The following is a 24544-nucleotide window of genomic DNA, read 5'->3' on the forward strand; positions in this document are numbered from 1 at the left end:
TGAAACTCATTATTCTTTATTTTTTTTATATTGTATTCAATTCTTTACGTTCACATACATGTGTTTTCATTTATACAATAAACACATTTTGCACAACTTAAACTTGAAAAAATGTATTTTTTTATAACGTATTTACAAAAAAATATTTCATATAAAGGTTGTGAAGTACAATATTAAACCACAATCAAGAGTCATATTCCTATTCTAGTGCTTGTTTCAACATCATTCTATATGCTTGTAACCGTAATTATTATTAAAAAGAATGGAAACTACAATTTTATTTTCAGATATGAATGCATCTAAAAGTTTGCTCTATGAAAGTCTGTCTTTCCGTCTTGTGCTCACTTTTGGTTTTGGTCCTGCCTCTCCATCTACAGAGGCCTTTGGTTGTCGCCTTGCTTCTTCATCATCAAAGGCCTTAAATGATTAAAACATACATTTTTAGATTAGAGTAATTCCGATTAAATAGCTGTACGTATTTAGCGTTTATGTGCTTATGTTTATTTGTATGGTTTTATGTACTTCTATATCATTATGATATTAAAATGTATTGTCCTGATTTTCATGTAATATTTGACACCATTCCATAGTGAATAAAGAGTAATTTTATGACATATTCCAAAGAAACAATGCAAACATCATTGTCAAATAAAATCTAGGTCATCATTTTCCGCACAAAACTACACAGAAAACTAGAAAATAGCAACACGACCCCACAAAAGCTAATGGTTATTAAGGGTGCACCGAAAAGGTAATCTGTTTGTGTTTTACTGCAAGTATTTGCGTATTGCTCTTGGAAAAATAGAATTCGTCTAAAATGATATCTAGCGGTATCATCTGAAGAACAAAAGTAGAAGGAAATTATCATAAAAATACAACAGGAACGTGGGTATCTCAGTTTTCTGGAACGGCAAATATCCTATTCTTTATAACAGTGTCTATATTTTTATTTATAGTGCAGCATAAGACACATGATTGTTTACGCAAGAGAACTTCCTTCAAATATCAATTTCATGATTTCATATCTCCGCCCAAAACGATTAAAATGCAATGAAAAAGTTGTCTTTAGATTCTGGTACGACAGCTGAGAAGGCGAAATTAATTACGACTTTAAAGCACATTAAGTTTCCGAAAATCTTTTACGTCTAAAAATGAGGAAAATAAAAAAAAAACTTATTATAATCTTGTATACATATTTTACCAATAATACAATTATAATGAATATCAAATAACAAAGGTAGATAAAATTAGCATACCATGATAGTCGTAACATCTTTGTGGTACAATACAAAATGTACTTTTTTGACTGTGGGTACATGCTGTTGCTGTTGCTGATATAATTGCATTTTAGACACGAGACCACCGTATAAATGTGTCATATTTTGTTGGATCGTTGCACTGTTTTGGAATGCCTGTAAAGGATTTTGGAAATACTGTCCAACAGAATTGAACATCTCATTAGCGACCTCACCTGGTGGATAATTTAACCTACCAGTACCAATAGAAGGAAACGCTATTGATGTACATCTACGCTGTGTTGCTGTCACCATGCAGTTGGTAATAAATTTACTAAGTATCTGTAAATCGAAATTTATATCAAATTAAAAGAAGGAAGAATGTAGCTATTATAGAGGACTGGTTACATATCTACACAGATGAAGATTCATTATTTTGAAAACGAAGGGGGTTTGATGGCAAGTTAAAAGTTTAAAGTTAAACTTGTAAAACGTCGATGCATATATGAAGCTACATAAGGTGGCGACCGCCTGCCCCATACTCTGACACTACTACTGAAATTTGTCATTTGAAATATTGGTTATAATGTTAAAACAACACTTTACTGCAAAGTAAATTTAGAATAATATATATATATATATAAAGAGCTTCCGTATTATGTTCTATCGTTGCATTTCTGACTTTGCACTTTAAGATATAGATATTTTGATAAATGTTTGTATTCATGTAAAGAAATCCAGTTTTTTAAGTGGAGGATATGAAAGACCTTATTATTTTTATAGTGAGTTGTTCACACATCGTTGTCAATATAATGGAGTGAAGTTATTGGTTTACCTAGCTTTAAAATCAAGTTTAATCCACCATTTTCTACATACGAAAATGCATCTACCAAGTCAGGAATATGACGTTTGATGTGTTTGAGATTTAGATTTTGCCATTTGATTAGAGACTTTCTGTTTTGAATTATCCACGGAGTTCAGTACTTATGTGATTTTACTTTTTATATAACACTTTTTATTAAAATTCTTCGTTGATAAAGAAACAGAATATTTAAAAGTTCATTTTCAAACTCCCTCAGGCAAAATTGAACATTCATGCATTTGGCTTTGATTAGGTACATTTTTTGTAATATAGCTCCACACGTTTTCTGGTATTTCTACATCTTTGGTTCCTTATAAAGTTAAACCAAGACAAGCGCTTTGAATGCATGAAATTAACTAAAACTTCCAATTTACAGATTATATGAAAGCAGTGGTGTTGTTTTATATCCTATTTGTGTAGGTATAATCTTGAATGTATTTTTGAAGTTTTACCTGTAAAGACGAACCATCTCTTTTCCACTCTGGCAAAGCTCCATGGAATATAAACTTGCATTTAAGAGACCCACCAGTAGTTACAGCAATAGCTCCAAAATCCAGTAATGCACCTCTATGTTGTCTTTGGCATTCCTGAAGAATTGATTTGCCGCCATGTTTTAACAACGAAGCAGATACTGCACCGCTTTGATCAAGTTGTAAATCTTGACTGGTGGTATTCACAATGACATCGACCTAAAAATAGTTTAATAGCAGATATTTTGTAACAAAAAGTTCATCATTCTCATTAAAAGTGATACACGCAACATACCTTGCAGGTAATTTTCAGCCGTTTTCAATATTAATTTTGACTTATTACGATACATTTGAAATTTCAAAGGGTACAGTTGTTCAAAACTGTCGAACATGTATTTAAATACATTAACAGGTATCAGTATTCATACTTTTCTAATTAAATTTAGGCCTCAAATGTCTTTCATATGTCTATTAAATACAAAAGAGAGACATAAGGTCTAATATCCGAAATGTAAATATAGGTTAGATTCGGAATATTCAAGAATTACTATGGATCATATCTATAGTCATATTTGGACTAGTGTGTCATCACATAATTACCTCAAGTGTAATCCAAATCACGATCATGCTGTCATAAAAATCGTATACGGCACCCGTCGTGTTATTTCTTTGTTTAGTTCGATAAAGATGAAAGGTAATTATGACTGAGGAAGAATATCATATGTGATTTCTGACACACTTTTGTGATAATGGCAAATCAGCTCATGATGGCTACCGTAAATTTACTTGAGTATTGACCTTAATTTGATTGATCCATAGCCCTGTCTTAGCAACTTTTGAGAAAGCAGTATTCCTCGTTCAACAAAATCAACGTACTTTGAGCTAACTCTAGAGTAACGTACCAATTGAGACACATATACTCCATATGCTGGTGCCGCTGGGATGTTGCTACACAGAAATGGAAAGTTGACTATAGGAATAATAAAATCATCGCGTTTGTCATAAATTTTGGTATTCAACCTATCATCAGTAGTCATTTTGAGAAAAAGGTCTAAATATGAATCAGATTTATCTGTGTCGGTAGTATCTTTAATTTCCAGTTCACTTGGATACATTAAATGTAAGTGATCACTGAATCTAGTTTAGCCTGTGACAACATTTTATTTTATTCAGATTGGATTTCAACGACACCAGTTTGAAGTCTCTGTCAATTTGAAATGCAATTTAGTGTACTACTTATATGAATCGAATATTAAATTTGTATATCGTATAACAACATCCTCAATAAAGAATTACTTTAGTTGGCCTTACATCATTTCTGACAACAATGACGAAAAATTGGAAACTGGAAATCAAGGAATGTCGAGGGATTCAAGGAAAATATCAAATTCATAATGGAAGCGAGTGAGAATCAGTCACAGAGACAACAACTAAACCAAAGAGCAAAAAAACAACAACACAGCTACCAATGACGTTTCAATACAACAAAATCCTGCAACAGGAGGCGGACTATAGCTAGCCCCCACCCCAAAGGAACATGTACTAATTCAACGAGAATGAACGTTACATTTAACTCCAAAACAATCAAATGAGCCGACATTTGACATAAACGACACAAGACTAACATAGACCAGAGGCTCTTGATTATGGGACAGGCCCAAATATGTGGAGGAGTAGTTGAGTTGTGAGATCTCAATCATATACCTCTAGAAAATACAATACAAAGTTGGTCTAAATAAATGATCACGTTCCTCTGCTCGGTTCATCGAGTTAACTTTCACTAAAACGTTAATTTCAAGCACTTGTTTTTAGTTATTTCAAACTATTTTGAGGATGAAGCAGGAAAAATCTAATGAATATTCTATGCTTCAACTAATTGCAACAATACTCTAATATGAATGATATTGTTAATGCATTAATATCATAATTTAGTTTAAAGTAATAATTGCACATATCGTTTCAAGCCATTATTCAAAATGGAATTTTATACATATTTTGTAACATTATTTAATTGATATTGCACATTCATAATGACAAAAAAATTCCAAAAGATGTCTTTTAAAAGTTATGAGTTCAGGATCTTATCAGATGTAAAAAAAACAAAAACGAATTGCTATTTAATGACCTGCCTTTAATTCTCTTTATTTGTATATCATTTGGGTTGTTTTGGGCTTGTATGATCTTCAAATCAAGTATACACACTCATATATATCAGGATTAAAATTGTGTACACCAGACGCGCATTTCGTTTACAATATTAAAAGTATTTCATTCCGTACATGTGTGTTATCTTTGTTATTTATAAGTTAAATGAGCTTCACAAATCAGAAAACTTATCTCAGTCTAAAAATTAAAATGTTAACAGAATGTTAACAGACACTCAGGCAACTTACCTGCGTCTGGGCTAGATCTTTTATGACAACTTCAATTTGTGGTATATGCTGTGCAGCTGTAGTTTAATAAAAAATATAACTCTGCAGTAGCGTTTATCGTTGTATTTATGACACATGTTCTGATACTAAAATTGATCGAATATCTCAGATTTACCATTTCTCAAGTTTGTACATATTCTAGCTTTGCAATAATTAAACAATCAGCAGACAGTGAAATTTATTTCACCAGTGAGAGTTATCAGTTTCATGTATAATTGCCGGCTCTTTTTAATGAAATTCTGGTAAATTCATATATATTGTCGACAAACAGATTTTTTTATACAAGTTAAACGATTTTAGAATTACTTATCAAATGAATATAGAAATTGTCGCTTCTCATTGGCTATAACACTATATTCCCCGTTGGAAGTATTCAAAAGTTAAGATAACATTTGGAACAACTAAATAGTTATAGGTATACTTGGATCAACTAAAGTATACCTATAACTATTGTTTTACAACGGCAACGGCAACAACGAGGGTTTATGACGTCATGTTCATTTCGTTTGTCTTTGTATTCTTGTTTTCGCAGTTATTTCGTTTTAGTACATTTTATTGGCTTTTGTTCAATTTAGAAAATTGGCAAACGCCAAATCAGAAAATATATTTAGTATAAAACAAGTAGTATGCAGTTAAATATTTTGACCAAATACTAGAAATTTGGAGATGGATAACAAATAAAGAAATATAATAATCCGATTGTTGACTCTTGATAGTAGTTAATTTATCAACCCCAGAGATATGACATCCACCCTCGGCAGTTGTGATCGATACAAAACCTCTTGGATGATAAAAGTCAATAAAAGTAAATTTGATACCTGTCAAACCGTCTCTACCACCTCTTGAAGTTATTGGTCTTTTATCAGAACTCTTAAATATTCTGCTAGCAGCGTTGACAAAAATATCCGCTACTTTAGCTGCAATATCGCACAGATAAACAGTTTTCAAAGAACTATCTGGATATTTTCTGAAATATCCTCGTACAGCCAATGCTATTGTGTTAGCAGCTTCATCGATTGGGTAGTTAGATGTTCCCGTTGAAAGTGCTGGAATAGCTACCGTCTGAAAATGTTTTATGTCTGCCTCACTTAAAATAGCATACACACATTTTGTCATGATTTTTTCATTGGACTTTATCTTCTGCCACACAGGACCAACAGCATGAACTACCATTTTACATTTAAGTGTTCCAGGACTTGTACTAAAAACCTCGCCTTCATTTAAAAGTCCATGACTACGTCGATAATCTTTGCACTCTCTCTGTATATGTGTACCACCTTAAAACAAACATAATAAACAAATATAAGTTTTAAAACGTTTCTGATTTCTTTATTACTCTTTGTCGAGCAAAGCAAGAAATACATTAATTTTAGTTCTTAAGTTCTAAATTAAGTTAACTTCTAAATAATCTTAAATGTATGGATGTCCTTATAGGAATAATGATCTGTCACTCACCAGTAGGTGTTCTTAGAATAAAAAATATAAATTGAAAAGTCTATCCTAAATTTAGGTATATTTAATAGTCTTCAAATATTTTTCGGTCCCTAACCTCACTGAAGAGTCATATTTGTCGAAATTTGGTTTGAGGTAAACATTTATCACCTCATGTTATGGTTTACCATCTTTGCCACAAGTTTATTGCTTTTTACTTGGTATTAAATCAATATAGAGATCCATTTTGTTACACTTTGTGATCAATTTATTTGACAATTGTCAATGACATTCAGCAGGGTTTAAGAACATCAGTTGTTCGACCTGTTAGTCAAATGTATTTTGTTAAAATATATTGTTTTACTTTTTCAGTCTTTTGGACAATGTTTTTTTTGTGCTGTATATATAAATATATATATAATTCAACAATTTCTTATAAAACCAAATATGATATCAATTTACATCTCTATCCACCGAAAATACCTTCTTCAGCAATGATTTTAGACAGTCCACCACTATTAGACAACTGCTGGTCTGCAGGACTTACAATAACATCGACATCTAACCCAGAGATATCACAGCACAGTACCATAACACTTTGACCATCTTCTGCTATGAACGACGCAACAGCACTACCAAAACCTAATCCGCCTGGAACCATTGGCCTAACATCTTCTTTCTTCATTTGGGATTGCATCAATTTTATTATTGGAGCAAGTTCATCCATAGCAGCTTTTTTACCTTTTTTGTTTCCCTTTACCACAATGCAGTCAGGCTCAAAGTCTACATCAACATTATTTGCCTGGAGATGCATTTTAGCTAAATCTATTTTATCCTGATGACGAAGTTTAATAAATTTCATCTGGTGAGCTGAAAAATGAATAGTTTGCTCACTTCTTCCATTTTCAAATATGAAATCTTGTATTCTTTCCCGTATGGTTTTCGCTTCTAGCTGCGCTGTACAAAGAATCATAATTTCCTGACCATGATGTGAAGTTATCTGAATAAAAATGTTATTATCTTGATATTCTTGTTTAATATTTTCCACAAATTGTTTCCAGTCTTTAGAATAGCACAATGTTTTATTTTGATTCTCAACAGGAATTTTCATACATATGATTTTATTCTTGAAAATGTTTTCTATCGCTGTTGTATCATCTGCTGTAAATGCGTATATAGTAATTCTATTCTCATCAAGCTCCCAAATACCGCATATCCCGCACGCTTTAATTTCATTTTTAATTAAAGTCTCTACTTCTGGTTGGCTCAGAAATTTTATGTAATCTAGAGATACTTTTCCAAAAGTATGCTGTTTAACACACGACAGTTTTGCATACATTTCCATTTTCACCATATTTATATCACTTATCATTCCTTTCAGTTTTACCATCGGTTTGGTCATTAAAACATCTATTTCTAGCTCTGGGTATTTATTTTCCATGTCAGACCAAAAGTTTATGTTTTGCAGAATGGACTGCTGGAATGGTTCTATTGTCACGTCGTCACAAATGAGCTGTCGCGTTTTGTTAACTTCATCGTTCTTTTCTGTAAGGATTCTTTCAATCTTATTTGATATTTGTAATACAAAAGATTTCTGACCAACAACATGAATTTCACAGGCTTCGTTATTAAATGATATGATAGCACTGTCAGTATCCTTAATTTGTTGTGCATTCATTTCATCTAAAACACCGTTCCATATTTCTCTCACTGTATAATGTCTTTGTACTGTAATATCACGAATCAGTTGTTCGAAACAAAATCGAACGTCCTGTTCCCATGTTTCTGCAATCTGTTTGATTTCTGGATTATCTCTTGAAAGCGAGCATTCAATTTGGATTGGTTCAAACGTTGATGAAGGCCATGTTATGTTTGCATGTATTTCATTCATGTTTCGACTGACAATGTCTTGCGAAGTTCCAGAATGTATTAAAAATTGAAGAACGATAGGATTAACGTTGCTGAGAATTACAGGCTGAATATCAGTTGTCCCATACTCTACATCCTCTTTAGCTTCAGATGATGGAGGTCCTAAGCATTCATAAAACATTTCAACTTTTAGTAGACAGTTGTCAATAGTGTGCGATCTCTGACATGCATTTTCGGCATCTAAAATGGCAAGAACAGTATAAAGAAAAACATAAAATTGTTCGCCAATATGTTGTAAATTTCGAAATTATTGCGATGGTTTTTTTTTTTTTATTATTGCGAAAAATGCGACAAGGTTATAATCACAATAACTAGCATTTTTAAATATTTTATGTTAATTGAATAGGAATATTTTAAATATCGGATAAATTAAACCACGATATGTCTAAACTGACAAGAACGCAATAATAAATGCACGCAATAATTTCTCAGTTTACAGTAACAATCTCAAGCATATTAAGAGATATTTTATACATCCTTGAAACTATCAGCTCCAAGTAATATGTTGCCTGCCCCTTGCAGATATACGTATTAACGTATGAAAAAAAAATGAAAATAGAAATCGTTGTTAATAGCCACATATTGGAATGGAAGAGGAGCACACAGTGTTTCTGTTATTTGAAATTTTTTCACCTTTTGATAAACATGAATGGTATTATTTACCTTGATGAGATATATACCAATATGTACCAAAGTTTATCCTCAATAACTACTTATTTATTATAACATAAACGGTACCAATTTTACTGCACTAGAAATTTATAAACTACTATGATACTTTCATTAAACTTGTTTTTTATGTTTCTAATTGGTATAAAGTTATGAAACTTTGGCTATACAAAAAAAAAATCCTTCTTTTATGACAATTTAACAGTTTATCCACCGAAATGAAAATATTTCGTCAGATTTGTTTCTTTCTAAAAAAAAATGACTCCTGAGTCAAAAGATAAGAAATGACGAATTATGTTTTCATGTAGAATTTGATGTAAACTATATCACAAAGGTTTTTTTTCTATTCTTGATAAATTAAAGTTAGCGTTATTACCATTTGGATCCTCGAAGTAAACCAAACAATAATCGTTTTCCATTTGTACGTTTGCCACCCGTTCAACACCAGACTTCCTTTTATTGTCAAAATAGTACTCTAGCGAATTGTCTGTTGTCTTCTCACTAAACTCACTAACTATTATACAGTTACTAACAATAACTGGTTTGATTTGTACTTTTACTTTCTCCAAAGATTTTTTCTCACATGCTTGCTGAATTGTGTCAATCTCTGTAAAAATAAATGTTGTTGTAAACGTGTATAAATGTGAACCCAATGCATCAAATATAAAATTTATAACCTTCAAAACACTTAAATAGATTTGTCTAAAGGGTTGACTTCAAAGGAAATATAATTTACACTATCAAAACTAACCAAAGATAGCAGACTTAAAAATCGGTAAACTAGACGCAAGTTATTATAAAAAGGAAGATGATGTGTGCTTGAAAATGACCGACAAATTTACCGTCATGCGAGGGCTGTATAGCCAGTCAAGGTAATTAAAAACTCACATTGAAAACTCCCCACAAGAGATTAAATGACACAGAAATTAACTTACAACTTAAGGTCAACGAACGGCGTTCAACAGTGACCAAAATTTATATCTACTGTCTAATAACAATAATATCATCTGTGACTCAAATCTAAACAGTTATAAGACCAAGAATAAGTGCATTTATTTGTTCAGGAAAGCAATGGTCATTTAGAATTAGTTACATTTTAAGTAATTTAATTTAGCAGTCACTTTGGAGTTTCCCCTTTTCAAATGATCAAAGTGAGAAATAGCGTATTATCAAAACTTTTAGGTCTCCTTTATATATTGATATTTTCCTTAAATATTGGCACTGATGGATAGTTTTGAACTACAATCCATGACAAGCATGGTAATACAGCTCTCCAAACATTTTTTTTTAAATTTTTATGAATAACACACCATTTTCTACATCATATGACATTTAGATAGTTCAATTAATACGTCACGCTCGTTCACTATATGGATTTATTTAAGTTTTTCGGTGTCCTTCAGGAACGGTTGACCGAAACTCAGCACATTTTTTCTGTTTTATATCTTATAATAACAGCACTACTGGTTTCTCTGTTCATTTACTGACTGTGTTCTATTCCCTATTGTAAAATTTTGAAATCAACAAATGTTGGTGTTCTGCACTAAGCTAATGAAATCACGATATGATTTTAGGTGGGAACAAATCAATATTTAAGCCGGAACGAACAAGCGGAAAAACCTAGAACAAACCCCAGAAACATATCCTGACTGTACGCCCAATTATTTAAACGAATCATACTACAAAAAAAAACAATAAATGGAACTCCGCCCGGACGTTCTCATATGAACACATTCAAATATATCAATACTTACGGACATCTTCGCAAAATGTTACAACAGCAGTAGAAGGGTCACTTTCACTAAAGTTAACATCTTCTACATCAAACTTTGTTCTTCCTTCCAAGTAATTTATCAACCCTTCCTTAGTTACTGTAGACTTTATATCTTTAACTAAAACTTTGTTCGGATATCTGTCAGGAGGGACATATTTTCTTACTTCTAATAAGGCTTTATCTATTGTGTGCGTTTTTCCAACTATTTTGTCTACAGCTGAAAAAGTATACATAAACTTCGACATTATGTCACTGGTGTGGTATGAGTACCATTGAGACAATGTGTTTTTAAAACGTTAAAAATAAATTGGGAATGTGCGTTCCTGGGACACAAATGATGCCCTCTTGCATATAATGCTTAAAAGGGACATGATTCGAGATCGATGAAAGGTACGCTACTCTAAAGCGTTCTTGATCTGATATTTGTGGTAATAAGCATTGTGTATAATTTTCATAACATCTGGTTGAGGCAAAACTAAGTTAGACAATGAAAACGAAGAATTAACATTTTTTTTCCATTTATAAATGGGTATAAATCTAGAACGGTAAAATTGACACCATCAAAAAGTCAAACTTGGTCTGTGTTATGTGGTAATTAGCGCAGTATCTTACTTTCGTAACATTCTGCTGAGACAATCATCTGTTAGATAGTTGATACCAATTTTTGGGATGTATGAACGAAAGAAAGGATAAACAGACGGACAAGGGTAAAACTTATTCCCCCTCGCGCTACGACAGGGAATAAAACACGTTTATAGGCGTTGGAAATAAAACAAAAACTATGGTGATACCGAACCCGTTTTGCTGATATAAAAAGATTTGAAAAGAAAATGTCGTAACAAAGTTAATTGTTTTATTTATACGGATCTATAGGGCAGATCAATATGTGTCGTAAGGCTTAACATAATTTGAAGTGATTAAATTGTAGTTAGGGATTGATGGTTCGGTCTGATAATGAATATGAATATAAATATGAGGCATGAATAACAACATATTCTTAACGTAATCTTTATCGTCGAACCGGGTGCCACTTCATTTTGAGTTTATTACATATGAACTTATAACATTTTAACAGATATGACATGCTTTGGATTTATTATTACTCATCGTGGATTTAGTTGGTAAATGCAAACAATTAATTTACATATTCAAAGAAGTTTGCATGTTTTATAGGCTTTAATTCAGACTTCGGCAAAACCGTGGAATCAAATATCAAAGAAAATACAAATTCAAATTCAATAAACCCCAAAAAATAACAGAATGCACTGTAACTATATGTTCCTATCTAAATAATCACATTCATGATCTACCCAAATTAAACTCAATCAATCTCATAAAATTCTAAAACAGTTACCATAGCGTTGGTTACCAACATGTAAGTGTCATAAGTATTAAATGAATGAATCAGACAAATACATAACGTTATATATATAACTATGCCACTTTCTATATAAAACTGAACTCAAATGTTAAATAAGCACAAAAAGAATCATAAACAGTTAGACAGACTTAAATATATTTTTGCTTGAAGCTGTCTTAAAAACATATTTACAGTTTCAATTCACACATTTTCTGAGACTCGAAATTAAAACTCAAATGAAATCACTAACGAGTAAAAAAAACGCTTTTCATCGCAATATGCAGTTTCGTACCACCGTCACGTGAGTGCAGGCTGCTTGGCATATTGACTCAGACATGATCGTAATAAAGATAATGAGGCATTACATTTGGCAAAAGAACTATACTTGTATGTGGGATTGTTTACACTCCTCAATGCATATTGATCGTTATACATGTTACATGATTGCAGGTCCTTTATTTCACATAACAGAAAATCGTATAATCTGATGGTATATTTTCAAAATCATGATCTATACTTAACAATTCTTGTTATAAATTAAGCGTATACTTTTTAACATTTAAGTTTAAAAAAATCTTACCGGACTCTGATTCGAAAGTTAACAGGTAAATGTTCTTTTCTTCATCAAAATCAATATGTTTGATATCTTCATCAGCTCCATGTTTGCCCTCAAAATAATATTGTAAAGCCATCTGTTGAGTCGATGTTTTCACTCCGCGGACTTCTACAACACAACTGGAAATATCTTTAGATAAACAGTGTTCCTGATTCAAGTCTTTTCTGGAATCTACATGCACTTTGCGCGAATCCAAAGGCTTGTAAATTTCAACACCAATGTCTGCTTTCAAAAACTGGAGAGGGGATCTTGCCAAAATGGTTTCTACGACTGAAAAAAGAATTATATAAGAAGACCACACTATTGACACAAACACACATATTTACACAATCCTGACATCTCCTGTCAAACAATAGCCGATAGGAATCTGGGACGTACCCATCCATTCACAGAAGTGGGAAATACAGATACATATATATGTTCCAGACCGTATGAGCATTTGAACCGTACGCGTACGTTCTTGACCGTATGCGTACTTTTTCAAAATACTCATACGTTCGGACCGTACGCGTACGATCTGACTTATATTAAGACGTTGGTTAAGTTTAGAAGTTACAAATACATATAAAAGATCAACATAACTTAACTCTCAAATTAATATTAAAAAATTTCAATTGTAATTGAAATAAAAACTTTTTATTTTAACTATTTAAAACATTCACGCTAATTAATTCTGTTAATCTCTTGTTTTTAGCCTGTCGATAAGTAACACATTAATTGAATTATGATCACTGAAATTGACGATACTGAAAGTAAACATAATGTGGGAGGACAATTGTTTTAGAATATATAGTAACTTTACTGTAGGTACCACCTTAACAAGATATGAAATATTTTGTTGTATAAGAAATATACATTGTACAAAATAACCTCACCATTGTCTTCTACAAATGTAACAACAGCTGATGCATTATGGGAATCGTAGGTTACATCATCTACGTCCCCTCCACCAGATCGCCGTTCATTCTCGAAGAAAAGTCTTAAATTTTCCTCTGTTGTTTCCACTGGAAGATTTGTCACCTTTATTGCTTTTGATTTCTCTGGTATTTCCTTTTGTTCTGCAATAAAAAGGGATCAGAGTTAAAACATAATGTGATACCTGGTGATAGGGTAGGCAGATTGCATGCAAGTATACCATAAAATAAAAAGAAGCAATAACTGCTTATGACAAATAAGGTATCTAGGAGTCGTTTCCGAAAATTAATGACTCTGCCACACGTAAATGTTAACGCAAGTAAGTAACCTTGACAATTTATATCTTGTTTGCTTCTGTGATGAAGTTTCTGCAAATATATCAGCTAAACTTGATGATTAAGTTTGTAAAACAAGGCAATATAGCACGTTCATCGTTTACAGCCGTATGTTTACGTCTAAATGTCTGCTACAGATTTATTGTGTTGGTTTGCTGGTGTTACCAAGACACATATCATTTCGTTACCTTTTTGTCATATCAAGTACCTGAATCAAGTACCTGAGAATCCGCCTTTTTCTCTGATGTACACGTTATTCAAGAAGTATCAGTGGGATCACATGTCAGTTCGGAAGAGAAATACTAACATTTTACTCGCCCGGCAGGTATTGTTAAATGATATTTTAACATAATTTGATTTGGTCTTTTTTATGATATTAGCTTAAAATTAAAATCTGTATGGACATCAAGGCAATGTCATCTGAGTCAAAGTCATGTGTTATATTATTTTTATTATTATTATTATTATTATTATTATTATTATTATTATTATTATTATTATTATTATTATTATTAATATTATTATTATTATTATTATTATTATTATTATTATTATTTATTATTATTATTATTATTATTATTATTATTATTATTTTTTTTTTTTTTATTTATTAGTATTAGTAGTAGTATTTTTTTTATTTATTATTATTATTATTATTATTATTATTATTATTATTATTATTATTATTATTACTATTGTAGTTATCATTATTGGTATCATTTCTATTATCATCAATTATTTATTTTTACTTTATTTCCAATACGTTACTTCAGCCTTACCTATATTTTGAACTATATTTGTTTGTTGTGACTTCTGTCGACGGTAAATTATTTCAGGAGAGTCTTGTTGTGGATGCACCGTTACATTAACAGCCGAATCTTTGCTGACAGACGGATTTTCAACTGAATGTTGTCTCATTACTGTAGGTATTTGATATGCTGGTGACTGTATCCGCACGTTCTGATGATATCCAATTGGATAACCAGGAAACTGAGCTCTTGGAGGATTAACAAACCCCTGTGGACTGTATCTAGGATCTAACATTGGAACTGGAGGAAAATTATGTGCATACGGGTAAGGTAAAGCAGGATTCTACAAAAGACGATATGTATTTTTAAACTTACTGTCCGCTTTATGCAATGCTAATAGATTAATTTCTCCGTTAACAACGGGTTTGACCATATTCGTGTAACCAATTCATCACAACATTAAAAAGGGTTATGTTATTAATTGAATGTCAAATTCAAAGGAATATGGTTATATCGATGTTAGCGGTATACTTCCTTCATTTTTGGATAAGAAACATCTTGTTTTTTTTTCTGGTCAATTTGAAAACATATTTGTAGTATGCAGGAGAACAACAAGCTGATAACAAACCCATTATTTTACCATTTTTCCTTTTCAGTTTAGATTTTATAAATGTTTCCCGGTGTACACACAGTTTGCATTGACCATTGTTCCAAACCATGATTTGTGTTCCAAATATAAATATATTATATAGTTTCATATAAATCTAAACCTGGATCATGGGAAACGGTAGTCCAGAATCTTTGTCTTTATAGTTAATTATCCAATCGGTTGCCACGTGTGCATCTCTGTTTCCTGTGTGAAACAGTCCCTGAAAATAAGGAAATAACATGAATATTTTAAAAATCACTCAGTTATTGTTACACACTATATTATAGTTCAATTTCATAGCTTATGTACATGTATTACAAATACTGTCAAAAATTCATTACTTACCTTGTCTTATACAGCAGGATTTTTAACAGATTAAATAGCGATCGTCTTTTTCTGTTCTTAATCCTTTGTTTACTCATGAAAATGAAAGTGCCCGAAAAAATCAAATATTCTGCTAATATGTTTGATCAATTTGCCATTTTGTGCTTCTTTGTTACATACTTGTTTGTTTTGTAAGTGATTAAGATTATGACACAATGTTGACTGCTGTATTTTGACATTTTTTAAAGAGTCATTCTCTGTAAGCATCAAAATCATGTGGAAATGACATGTCACAGAATTAGTTCAAAATTTGTAAAAATGATCTAACAGTTGAGATATACTGAAAAATACAATCAGTTTGGTGTAAAATTTTGTGGTTGCTATGGTAACGGCTTGAACACTTTTTGGTCAATTTTGGCAAGGAAAAAAGGCTAAAAAAGTGCAATTTTAGTTAGATAAATACGGCCTTCAAGAGAATAAAAAAGAAAATTTTGTTTGCTATTATGAATAAGTATGGTAACGACATATTTAAAAATTGCATTTACAAAAATATATTTAAAAGCATGTATGTCAAGAACCTAGCTTCAAAAAGGGTCAAATTCCACGTGTATTGAAAATCCAATTTTACCCTGTTTTGAAAGCTTCGAAAATTTTCAACCCAGATTTTCCCAATATGGTTAAAATATTTTTTGAATAGTTTAACCATTGCTTAATCAAAATACAAAAAATTGGGAGGGGTATATTTGAAAATTTTGCTAAATTCAATTTTTTGAAAACATGTTTTTTCGAAATTGCTGTTTTTTATATTGTTACAAAAAAAATATTGAAATTGACAAAAATGCTTTAAATGTCTGCAAATACTTAATCTTGATCTCAGAAAAAATACACGTTATCAAAATTAAATATAACATCTGCTGAACCCTAAAAGCTCAATTTAAAGCCCCTTTTAGTTATTCCTGTGTATCAGGAGTAGCTTCCCCTGAATTACTCTTCAAACAAGAAGACAATTTTATTGTTTGTCTATCTGATGAGTTAAGCCCTTTTCTACTGATTTGTATAGTTCGTTCTTATGTTGTACTGTTATACCACTGTCCCAGGTTAGGGGGAGGGTTGGGATCCCGCTAACATGTTTAACCCCGCCACATTATTTATGTATGTGCCTGTCCTAAGTCAGTAGCCTGTTATTCAGTGGTTGTCGATTGTTTATGTGTTACATATTTGTTTTTCGTTCATTTTTTTATATAAATAAGGCCGTTAGTTTTCTCGCTTGAATTGTTTTACAGTCTTATCGGGGCCTTTTATAGCTGACTATATGCGGTATGGGCTTTGCTCATTGTAGAAGGCCGTACGGTGACCTATAATTGTTAATGTTTGTGTCATTTTGGTCTTTTGTGGATAGTTGTCTCATTGGCAATCATACCACATCTTCTTTTTTTTTTATATACAAACGTTTTTGTTTGTCTACAGAAAACAATTCCAATTGTAGGACGATGACAAATGTATTTTAAGTACTATACACACAATGGAATGTGTTTTGTTTACTGCTCTCGGGTTAATCACAAATAAGACTGTTGAAAACATTCCTGGTGCTTTACTGAACTTGTGAAAATGAAATCATTCCATCTATTGGTTATTGTGCTAAATTATTTTAGTTGAAATTTTACAAATGATTTTTTTGTAATGTTTAACACATTCCCAACAATTGCTCATGCAAAATGCCATTTAATGGAGAAAGGAAAAGGAAAACTATGTGCCTGGTGTTGAGTGAAATTGGAACACACCAAACATGTAGACAATTAAAAGAAGAGATTGGGTCGAGCAGTACTTGCTGTGAACCTGATGACAAGAGGAAATGTTATGCCAGAAAGAGAAATACTTGTGAAACTACAACAATATCAAATATTTAACTGTATGAAATTATTGATGTTGGGGTTGGGGCTTCAAGCCAAGATCACCATTTATAGCAGTATCTACCTGTCTATCAAACAGCTGCGCCATGAGTGCATGATACGTCCGTCATATTTTCAAAGAATAAAGTTCAATTACTTCTCAATGTCATATTAGCTAATGTATGAAAATCAAAAGTTAACTTGCATCAATAGATATAACCAATTCACCAAAGTTTGATGATATTGCCGAAAGCATTTTTTGAGTTATTATTAAAAAAAAAACAACTTATAAATCCCCCTTTCTTATGAATAAAACCTTATGACTTGGAAATGTAAATTGTAAAATTATAAAGGAAGCTTACATCAATAGATATAAACAATTCATCAAAGTTTCATAAGAATTACTGAAAGCATTTTTGAGATATTGTCTGAAAAGTGGAAAATCCCCCTTTTTGACTCACCTGACCCGAAGGGCCGAGTGAGCATTTCTCATCACTTTGCGTCCGGCGTCCGTCGCTTGCCGTCGTTAACTTTTAAAAAAAATCTTCTCCTCTGAACTAATGGGCCAATTTTTACCAAACTTGTCCACAATCATCATTGGGGTATCTAGTTTTAAAAATGTGTCCGGTGACCCGACCCGCCAACCATGATGGCGGCCATGACTAAAAATACAACATAGGGGTAAACTGTAGATATTTGCTTATATCTCTGAAACCAAAGCATTTAAGACAAATCGACCTGGGGGAAAATTGTTAATCAGGTCTAGTTCTATCTACACTGAAATTTTCAGATGAATTTGGACAACCCGTTATTGGGTTGCAGCCCCTTAATTGGTAATTTTAAGAAAATTTTACAGCTTTTTGTTATTATAGAAAGAGATAAACTGTTATCAGCAATAATGAACAGCAAAGTAAGACCACATACCCAAGATGGTCAATTGACCCCTTAAGGATTTATTGCCCTTAATATTCACTTTTAAACAACTTTCATGAATTGTATACATTTTTAAAAATATTTCAATAATTTTTCCCACTGTAACTACTGGGCCAAGTTCATTATAGATAGACATAATTGTAAGCAACAATAATGTTCATTAACGTAATATCTACAAACACGTTACCATCACCAAAACACTATTTTGTCATGAATTCATCTATGTCCTTTGTTTAACATGCACATATACCAAGGTGAGCGACACATACTCTTTAGAGCCTCTAGTTTTATGAATAAAATCTTGTATACTGCATACCTGCCAACTGTCACTATTTGCGGGGGATTTCCCCCATGAAGGCTCCTAAATGGAAATTTTGAAAGAGCAATTTTGTTCACAATTTTAAACAAAACATTTGATTTTACAAGGGCTATAGGATTGTAACACAATGAAGAAGCCTAAAAACAACATTAAAATATATATTAAGCCCCCCCTTGAAGGTTTTGTAAGACTGTAAAAGCAATATTGCACGCTAAACTGCCACGGGCATTTTGAAAAGTTAACAGGTATGATACTGGAAATGTAAAATCTAGAATTAAAAAACAAAAAGGAGTCCATGTCAAAAGATATAAACAATTCACTAAAATTATTTGCAAGTTGGTAAAAGCATTTTTGATTTTTGTCCGAAAACTGGAAAATTCTCCTTTTTTAATGAATAAAACCCTATAAATTTAGAAAGGTAAAATCTAAAAAATTTAAAAACGAAAGGGAGCTCAGGTCAATAAATATAAACAATTCACCAAAGCGGTTTATTGATAAAGCAAATTGATAAAAGCGTTTTTGAGTTAAATGTCCCAAATGTTGATGACGGACGGACAATGAAATTGAGACTGAAAATGTGTCAAAGAGACAACAACCCAACCAAAGAGTAGACAAAAGCTGATGGCCAGCAATGGGTCGTCAATATAATCTTTATTCTCATAAACCAAAGTACAATGCAGTATACCAAAATACATCCTGTAAACAGGCGTATAAAAAGTAGCACAATTCTGTTGTTGACTAAACAGCTGTTATTGATCTTTATGCTTTGAAAGCGTGACGAGCGTACTATCATGTGGTCAGGACATGTATTTCCATTCTCTAAACTTAGCCTCAACCAAATGTGATAAAACTTATACACAATGATAATTACTATAAAATACAGATCAAGTTTGAGTTTTTGTGATGTCACTTCAACTATTCAAGAGTTTGCCTGTATGCTAAACTTTTGAGACTACAAGCCGGAAGATTAATTATTTAAAAAGTTTAGTTGGAATAGAGGAATTTTACTCTTAGTTTAGTGCAGAGACTGCGAGTATATGTTCTTTTACATAAAGAAGAATTTCTAAATTTTTCAATTCAGTTCTCCAACTTATATGTAAGTTTACCTAAACAAAATGTTATGAATTGTATACTCAATACTTATTGCCACAAAATCGGACCAAGTACACATTGCATCACTTTCAACATCCCTCAATTATGTCTTATTATTACTTTATGCAAGCGAGGTCATTATATGTGTCCAATGGTATTTTTTAAATTACGGAAAAAAAACCATTGCTTTCATGTTACACTTTGCGGTAAAAATTTCCTAAAAATCGCCATATTTGGACGGAGACCGGTGATGAATTTGTATTCTATATTCATATTTGAAGATTTAATTTATAATTTTACTGAAGATTAAATGTAAAATTTGCCCACTGTTAATTTTTGAAAAGGTTGAAAGATCAATTTATCATTTAAAGCATTATAAAATTAACTAGGTTAACAATGATTGATGGTTTGTATGCCGCTTTCAGCAATATTGTGATATTTCGAGACGTTTTGGATGCAATTAGATATCCTGAATATCAGTTCTCAACCAATCAGAATCAACATTGAATATTATACAAATAACAATTGGTTCCCTGGCCCAAGGGAGATATGTTAATTTGTTCACCATGTTTCCCCCAAAGTCAGTGTCCGAGGGAAAATGTGTCTGTTTTAGGGTAAACAAATCTAGTGAAGCCGGTTAGTGTCAGGGTAGAGTTTTATTTTTATGTCGTTATAACGACTAAGCTAACTTGTTTAAACGACTATGCTAAGTTGTTATAACGACTTAGCATATTTATTTTGTTATAACAACTTAGCTAACTTGTTTAAACGACTTAGCTAAGTTGTTATAACAAGATAAATATGGTCAGTCGTTATAACAACTAAGCTAAGCCGTTTAAACAAGTAAGCTAAGTCGTTATAACGACTTAGCATACTTATCTTGTTATAACAACTTAGCTAACTTGTTTTAACGACTTAGCGTACTTGTTTTAACAACTTAGCTAAGTTGTTATAATGAGTAAGCATATTTATCTTGTTATAACAACTTAGCTAACTTGTTTTAACGACTTAGCTTACTTGTTTAAACAACTTAGCTAAGTTGTTATAACGAATTAACATATTTATCTTGTTTTAACAACTTAGCTAACTTGTTTTAACGACTTAGCTTACTTGTTTTAACAACTTAGCTTAGTTGTTACAACGACTCATCATATTTACCTGGTTATAACAACTTAGCTAACTTGTTTTAACGACTTAGCTTACTTGTTTAAACAACTTAGCTAACTTGTTATAACGACTTAGCTAATTTCACTCGTTATAACAACGTAGCTTACTCCTATTCATTCTTTGCTTCATTTACTTTTTATCTTACTATAATCATTGCTGTACCAACTTTGTAGAAATTAAAAATATTTCTCTGAATAAAAACTACAATATCTTAATCTTACTATGTTGGATTTAAACCTATTATAGTATTTGGATCAAATGACAGAGATCAGTTTTCATGATCAATAGCACAATAAATAATGCAAGTTAATTCCATCACGTCAAGTTATCGAAACATAAGTTTTGATAGCAATAGTTTAGTATGGTAAAGAAAACAATTGCGACACATACTTTGTAAAAAGAAAAGGCAGATAATTGAAAGCTTGCAATTCAGTCGTTCATTATAAAGTTACCAGTTTCCAACAACTGGCATGCAAAATGTAGATTTCAGTTGTCTAATCAGGGAATGTATGAAAAAAGTTAAGACAATATCTTTCGAAGGATTTTTTTTGGTCATTTTTCGTATAAAAAACATGATATTTATATCTCATTTTAATTTGACTACATGTATGTAAGGTATCAGAATGTGTGTAGTTTATTTTCATGTTATTATTTGATCATAACTAATCATCTGATATGATAAGGATTGCAATAATAACAGTTATGCCTGGATTTTTTTCCCTAAAATTTAAAAAAAAAAAATCAAAAAATTCAAAAGTGACCTTTTTTCAAACAAAATTTAAAAAAAAATAAAAAATATACCCTCTGAGATATTTTTGTCAAGAATGCATCATATGCAATATTTTATAAAGATCATCTTCGTTTATGCCAAAAAATCTGGAAAAAAAATTTTTGAAGCCATAAAATTGGGTTATTTTGTGATTTTTTGCAAATCTTGATTTTTTGAAAAACATCAAATTTTGAATTTCAAATTTTTTACTTTAGATGAAAAAACTTTCGAAACTTTCAAATGTATTTTGAAACACTAATATATAATAGTTGTAGGGCAAAAGAAAATTTGGGATAGATGTGTCCAGTGTATTGGAAAAAAAAGCGGTAAAAAAGGGTAAAAATGGAGTTTTCATCGAGCATTTTTGGCGTTTTTCAACCAAAATCAGAGCAACTTGTTTCCATGGCAACCAACACTTCAAATTTTTAAATGATTATTATTTTTGTTGTCAGTGCACCATTACTAACCCATGATCTGAAAATAAAGGATATCCATGAGTATGCATTTCTCATTTTCTTTGAAATCCTTTGATGCTTACAGAGAATGACTCTTTAAAACTTTTTATGTCTGTTTGTTAATTTAGTTCACGCATCGTTGTCAATAGAATGGAATTTGATGTGACTGTCATACAAGTGAGAGGTTTGGCTAACTATAAAACCAGGTTCATTCCACCATTTTCTACATAAGAAAATGTCTGTACCAAGTCAGGAATATGACAGTTGTTGTCCATTCGTTTGATGTGTTTGAGCTTTTGTATTTGCTTGATTAGGGACTGTCCGTTACGAATTTTCCTTGGAGTTCAGTATTTTTGTGATTTTACTTTTTCACCTACATTATTGCGTTCATAAATAGATTCATAAAATGTATAATTATTACTTTATTGTCATTATAACACAATGCTACCCGATGGTCCTCAATGCTCTTCGTTTTTTCTTAGTCTTTTTAACTTTTTGATTAGACGATCATTGATGAGTTTTTATAGACGAAACAAGCGTTCGGCATACTAGTTCAAAGTTTCAAACCTGTTACCTAGGATGAGTTTATCTATTATAGTATATTGTACGAAAGATGAATAAATAGTACAAACCTTTATTGAATCGTCTTTAGAGAAACCCATGTTAGTTAATTGTTGTAACAAATGTTCAGCGGGTATAAAACCTCCACTTGGTGCCGGTCGTCCTTGAGAATTCACATCTTCACAGGAAGGCATTGAATCACTCTCCTCCTGTATTTACAAAATAAATGATATAACACAGAGATTGAAAAGAAATTACGAATTCTATATAACATGGTAAAAGTTTTTCCCTAAATAGTTACATTATATGTATGTTTCATTATAATACGTTATTCTGATTGGCTAACTGCACATCACGTGTTATTCCTTAAGCAATTGCATTACTCAATAAAACTTATGATGCATGATAACACGAGGTCCCACAATAAAGTCCACAGGTGAATTAAATAATTTTTTTATAAAATTCGTGTTTTCATGATCCTAGCTGAAAAAATGTAATTATAAGTATTGAATGCTTCTTTTGGTAATTTCATAGGGTTGTAAAAGCGTTGACCGTGCGCATATATTTAGAATGAAGCGCGTCCGCCAACGCTTTTACACCCCAATGAAGTTACAAAAAGAAGCATTCAATTCTTAAATGAACGTCGCCTCTATTGTTATAAGTATTAATGCATCTTATGACATTTTTATAAGAACGTTTTTGCTCGTTAAAGTCTTTATAAAAAGAAGATGTGGTATGATTGTCAATAAGACAACTCTCCACAAGAGACCAAATGACACAGAAATTATCAACTATAGTTGACTATTTTATTTATTATGCCTGTTTAGTTCACACATCATTGTAAATATAACGGAATTTGATAAGACTGTCATCAAATGGAGAGGTTTAGCGCTATAAAACCAGGTTTAATCCACCATTTTTTACATTTGAAAATGCCTGTACCAAGTCAGGAATATGACAGTTCTTGTCTATTCGTTTTTTATGTGTTTTGTCATTTGATTTAGCCATGTGATATGGACTTGCCGATTAGATTTTCCTCTGAGTTCAGTATTTTTGTTATTTTACTTTTTAATTTATTTGTATCACCCTAGAATTTAGTATGTCAATTGATAAATATGCGATGTATTGTCATTGATATCGGGAATGTGTATTTCGCTCTTTGGTGAATGTCTTACTTTAGAAACAAGAGCAGCATTGGAAAAGATATTTGTTTCATTTGGTTTTTATCAATATTGTGCATTATAAATTAAGCTCTTAAAAATGTACACTGAGAATTTCCCAAAAGGCTTTACTAGCGAAAACTACTTTTAAAAGTAAAATACTTAATGTGATTAGATACAGTGGGAATTTATTTACGATACTGTGGTTACAATACCTTTAATATCTTTCATTGCATTTTTAACAAAAGTTTCAAAGTATTAATATGAATCTAACAAATCTTAATCTTAGGACCATAAGGTCTGGTAAACAATAAGCTAATTTGGGTATTTGTAGGTGACATGGACTTACAAGAATCCATTGTTCAGGTATGTCACAAGGACAGTCACATGAGCTGATCACCATATGTCCTTCCGAACAGTTTACAGATTTCTTATCTATGTAGCTTCTG

The 24544-nt window shown here is 31.6% G+C and overlaps 1 protein-coding gene across 2 annotated transcripts; it reads right to left on the reverse strand.

Moving 5' to 3' along the window:
* On the reverse strand, nucleotides 1–24544 carry LOC143061279 (protein mono-ADP-ribosyltransferase PARP14-like). Of its 2 annotated transcripts, none has more exons than XM_076233716.1 (14): nucleotides 24445–24544; nucleotides 23007–23144; nucleotides 15548–15646; nucleotides 14808–15120; nucleotides 13654–13836; nucleotides 12743–13048; nucleotides 10783–11019; nucleotides 9405–9635; nucleotides 6914–8539; nucleotides 5818–6276; nucleotides 4961–5016; nucleotides 2550–2786; nucleotides 1257–1412; nucleotides 1–417 (listed from the first exon to the last, which is right to left on the reverse strand). In XM_076233716.1, exons 1-14 carry the CDS (start codon nucleotides 24496–24498, stop codon nucleotides 313–315), a joined length of 4200 nt encoding a protein of 1399 aa, XP_076089831.1. In that variant the 5' UTR covers nucleotides 24499–24544; the 3' UTR covers nucleotides 1–312. The 2 variants fall into 2 exon arrangements, with proteins under 2 accessions (XP_076089831.1, XP_076089830.1); XM_076233715.1 differs by having other exon boundaries at nucleotides 1257–1577.

This window comes from Mytilus galloprovincialis, unplaced genomic scaffold, assembly GCF_965363235.1.
Source record: "Mytilus galloprovincialis unplaced genomic scaffold, xbMytGall1.hap1.1 HAP1_SCAFFOLD_278, whole genome shotgun sequence".
NCBI classification, from domain to species: Eukaryota; Metazoa; Mollusca; class Bivalvia; order Mytilida; family Mytilidae; genus Mytilus; species Mytilus galloprovincialis.

Bases quoted from the DNA above. Each gene is read 5' to 3' on its own strand.
- LOC143061279 (XM_076233715.1), bottom strand. From the start codon at position 24,498: ATGGTGATCAGCTCATGTGACTGTCCTTGTGACATACCTGAACAATGG. The intron at 13,049-13,653 runs GTGAGGTTATTT...TTCTTTTTTCAG, and splicing joins TACATTTGTAGAAGACAATG to TCGTAGAAACCATTTTGGCA. The intron at 11,020-12,742 runs GTAAGATTTTTT...ATACTTTTTCAG, and splicing joins AACTTTCGAATCAGAGTCCG to CTGTAGACAAAATAGTTGGA.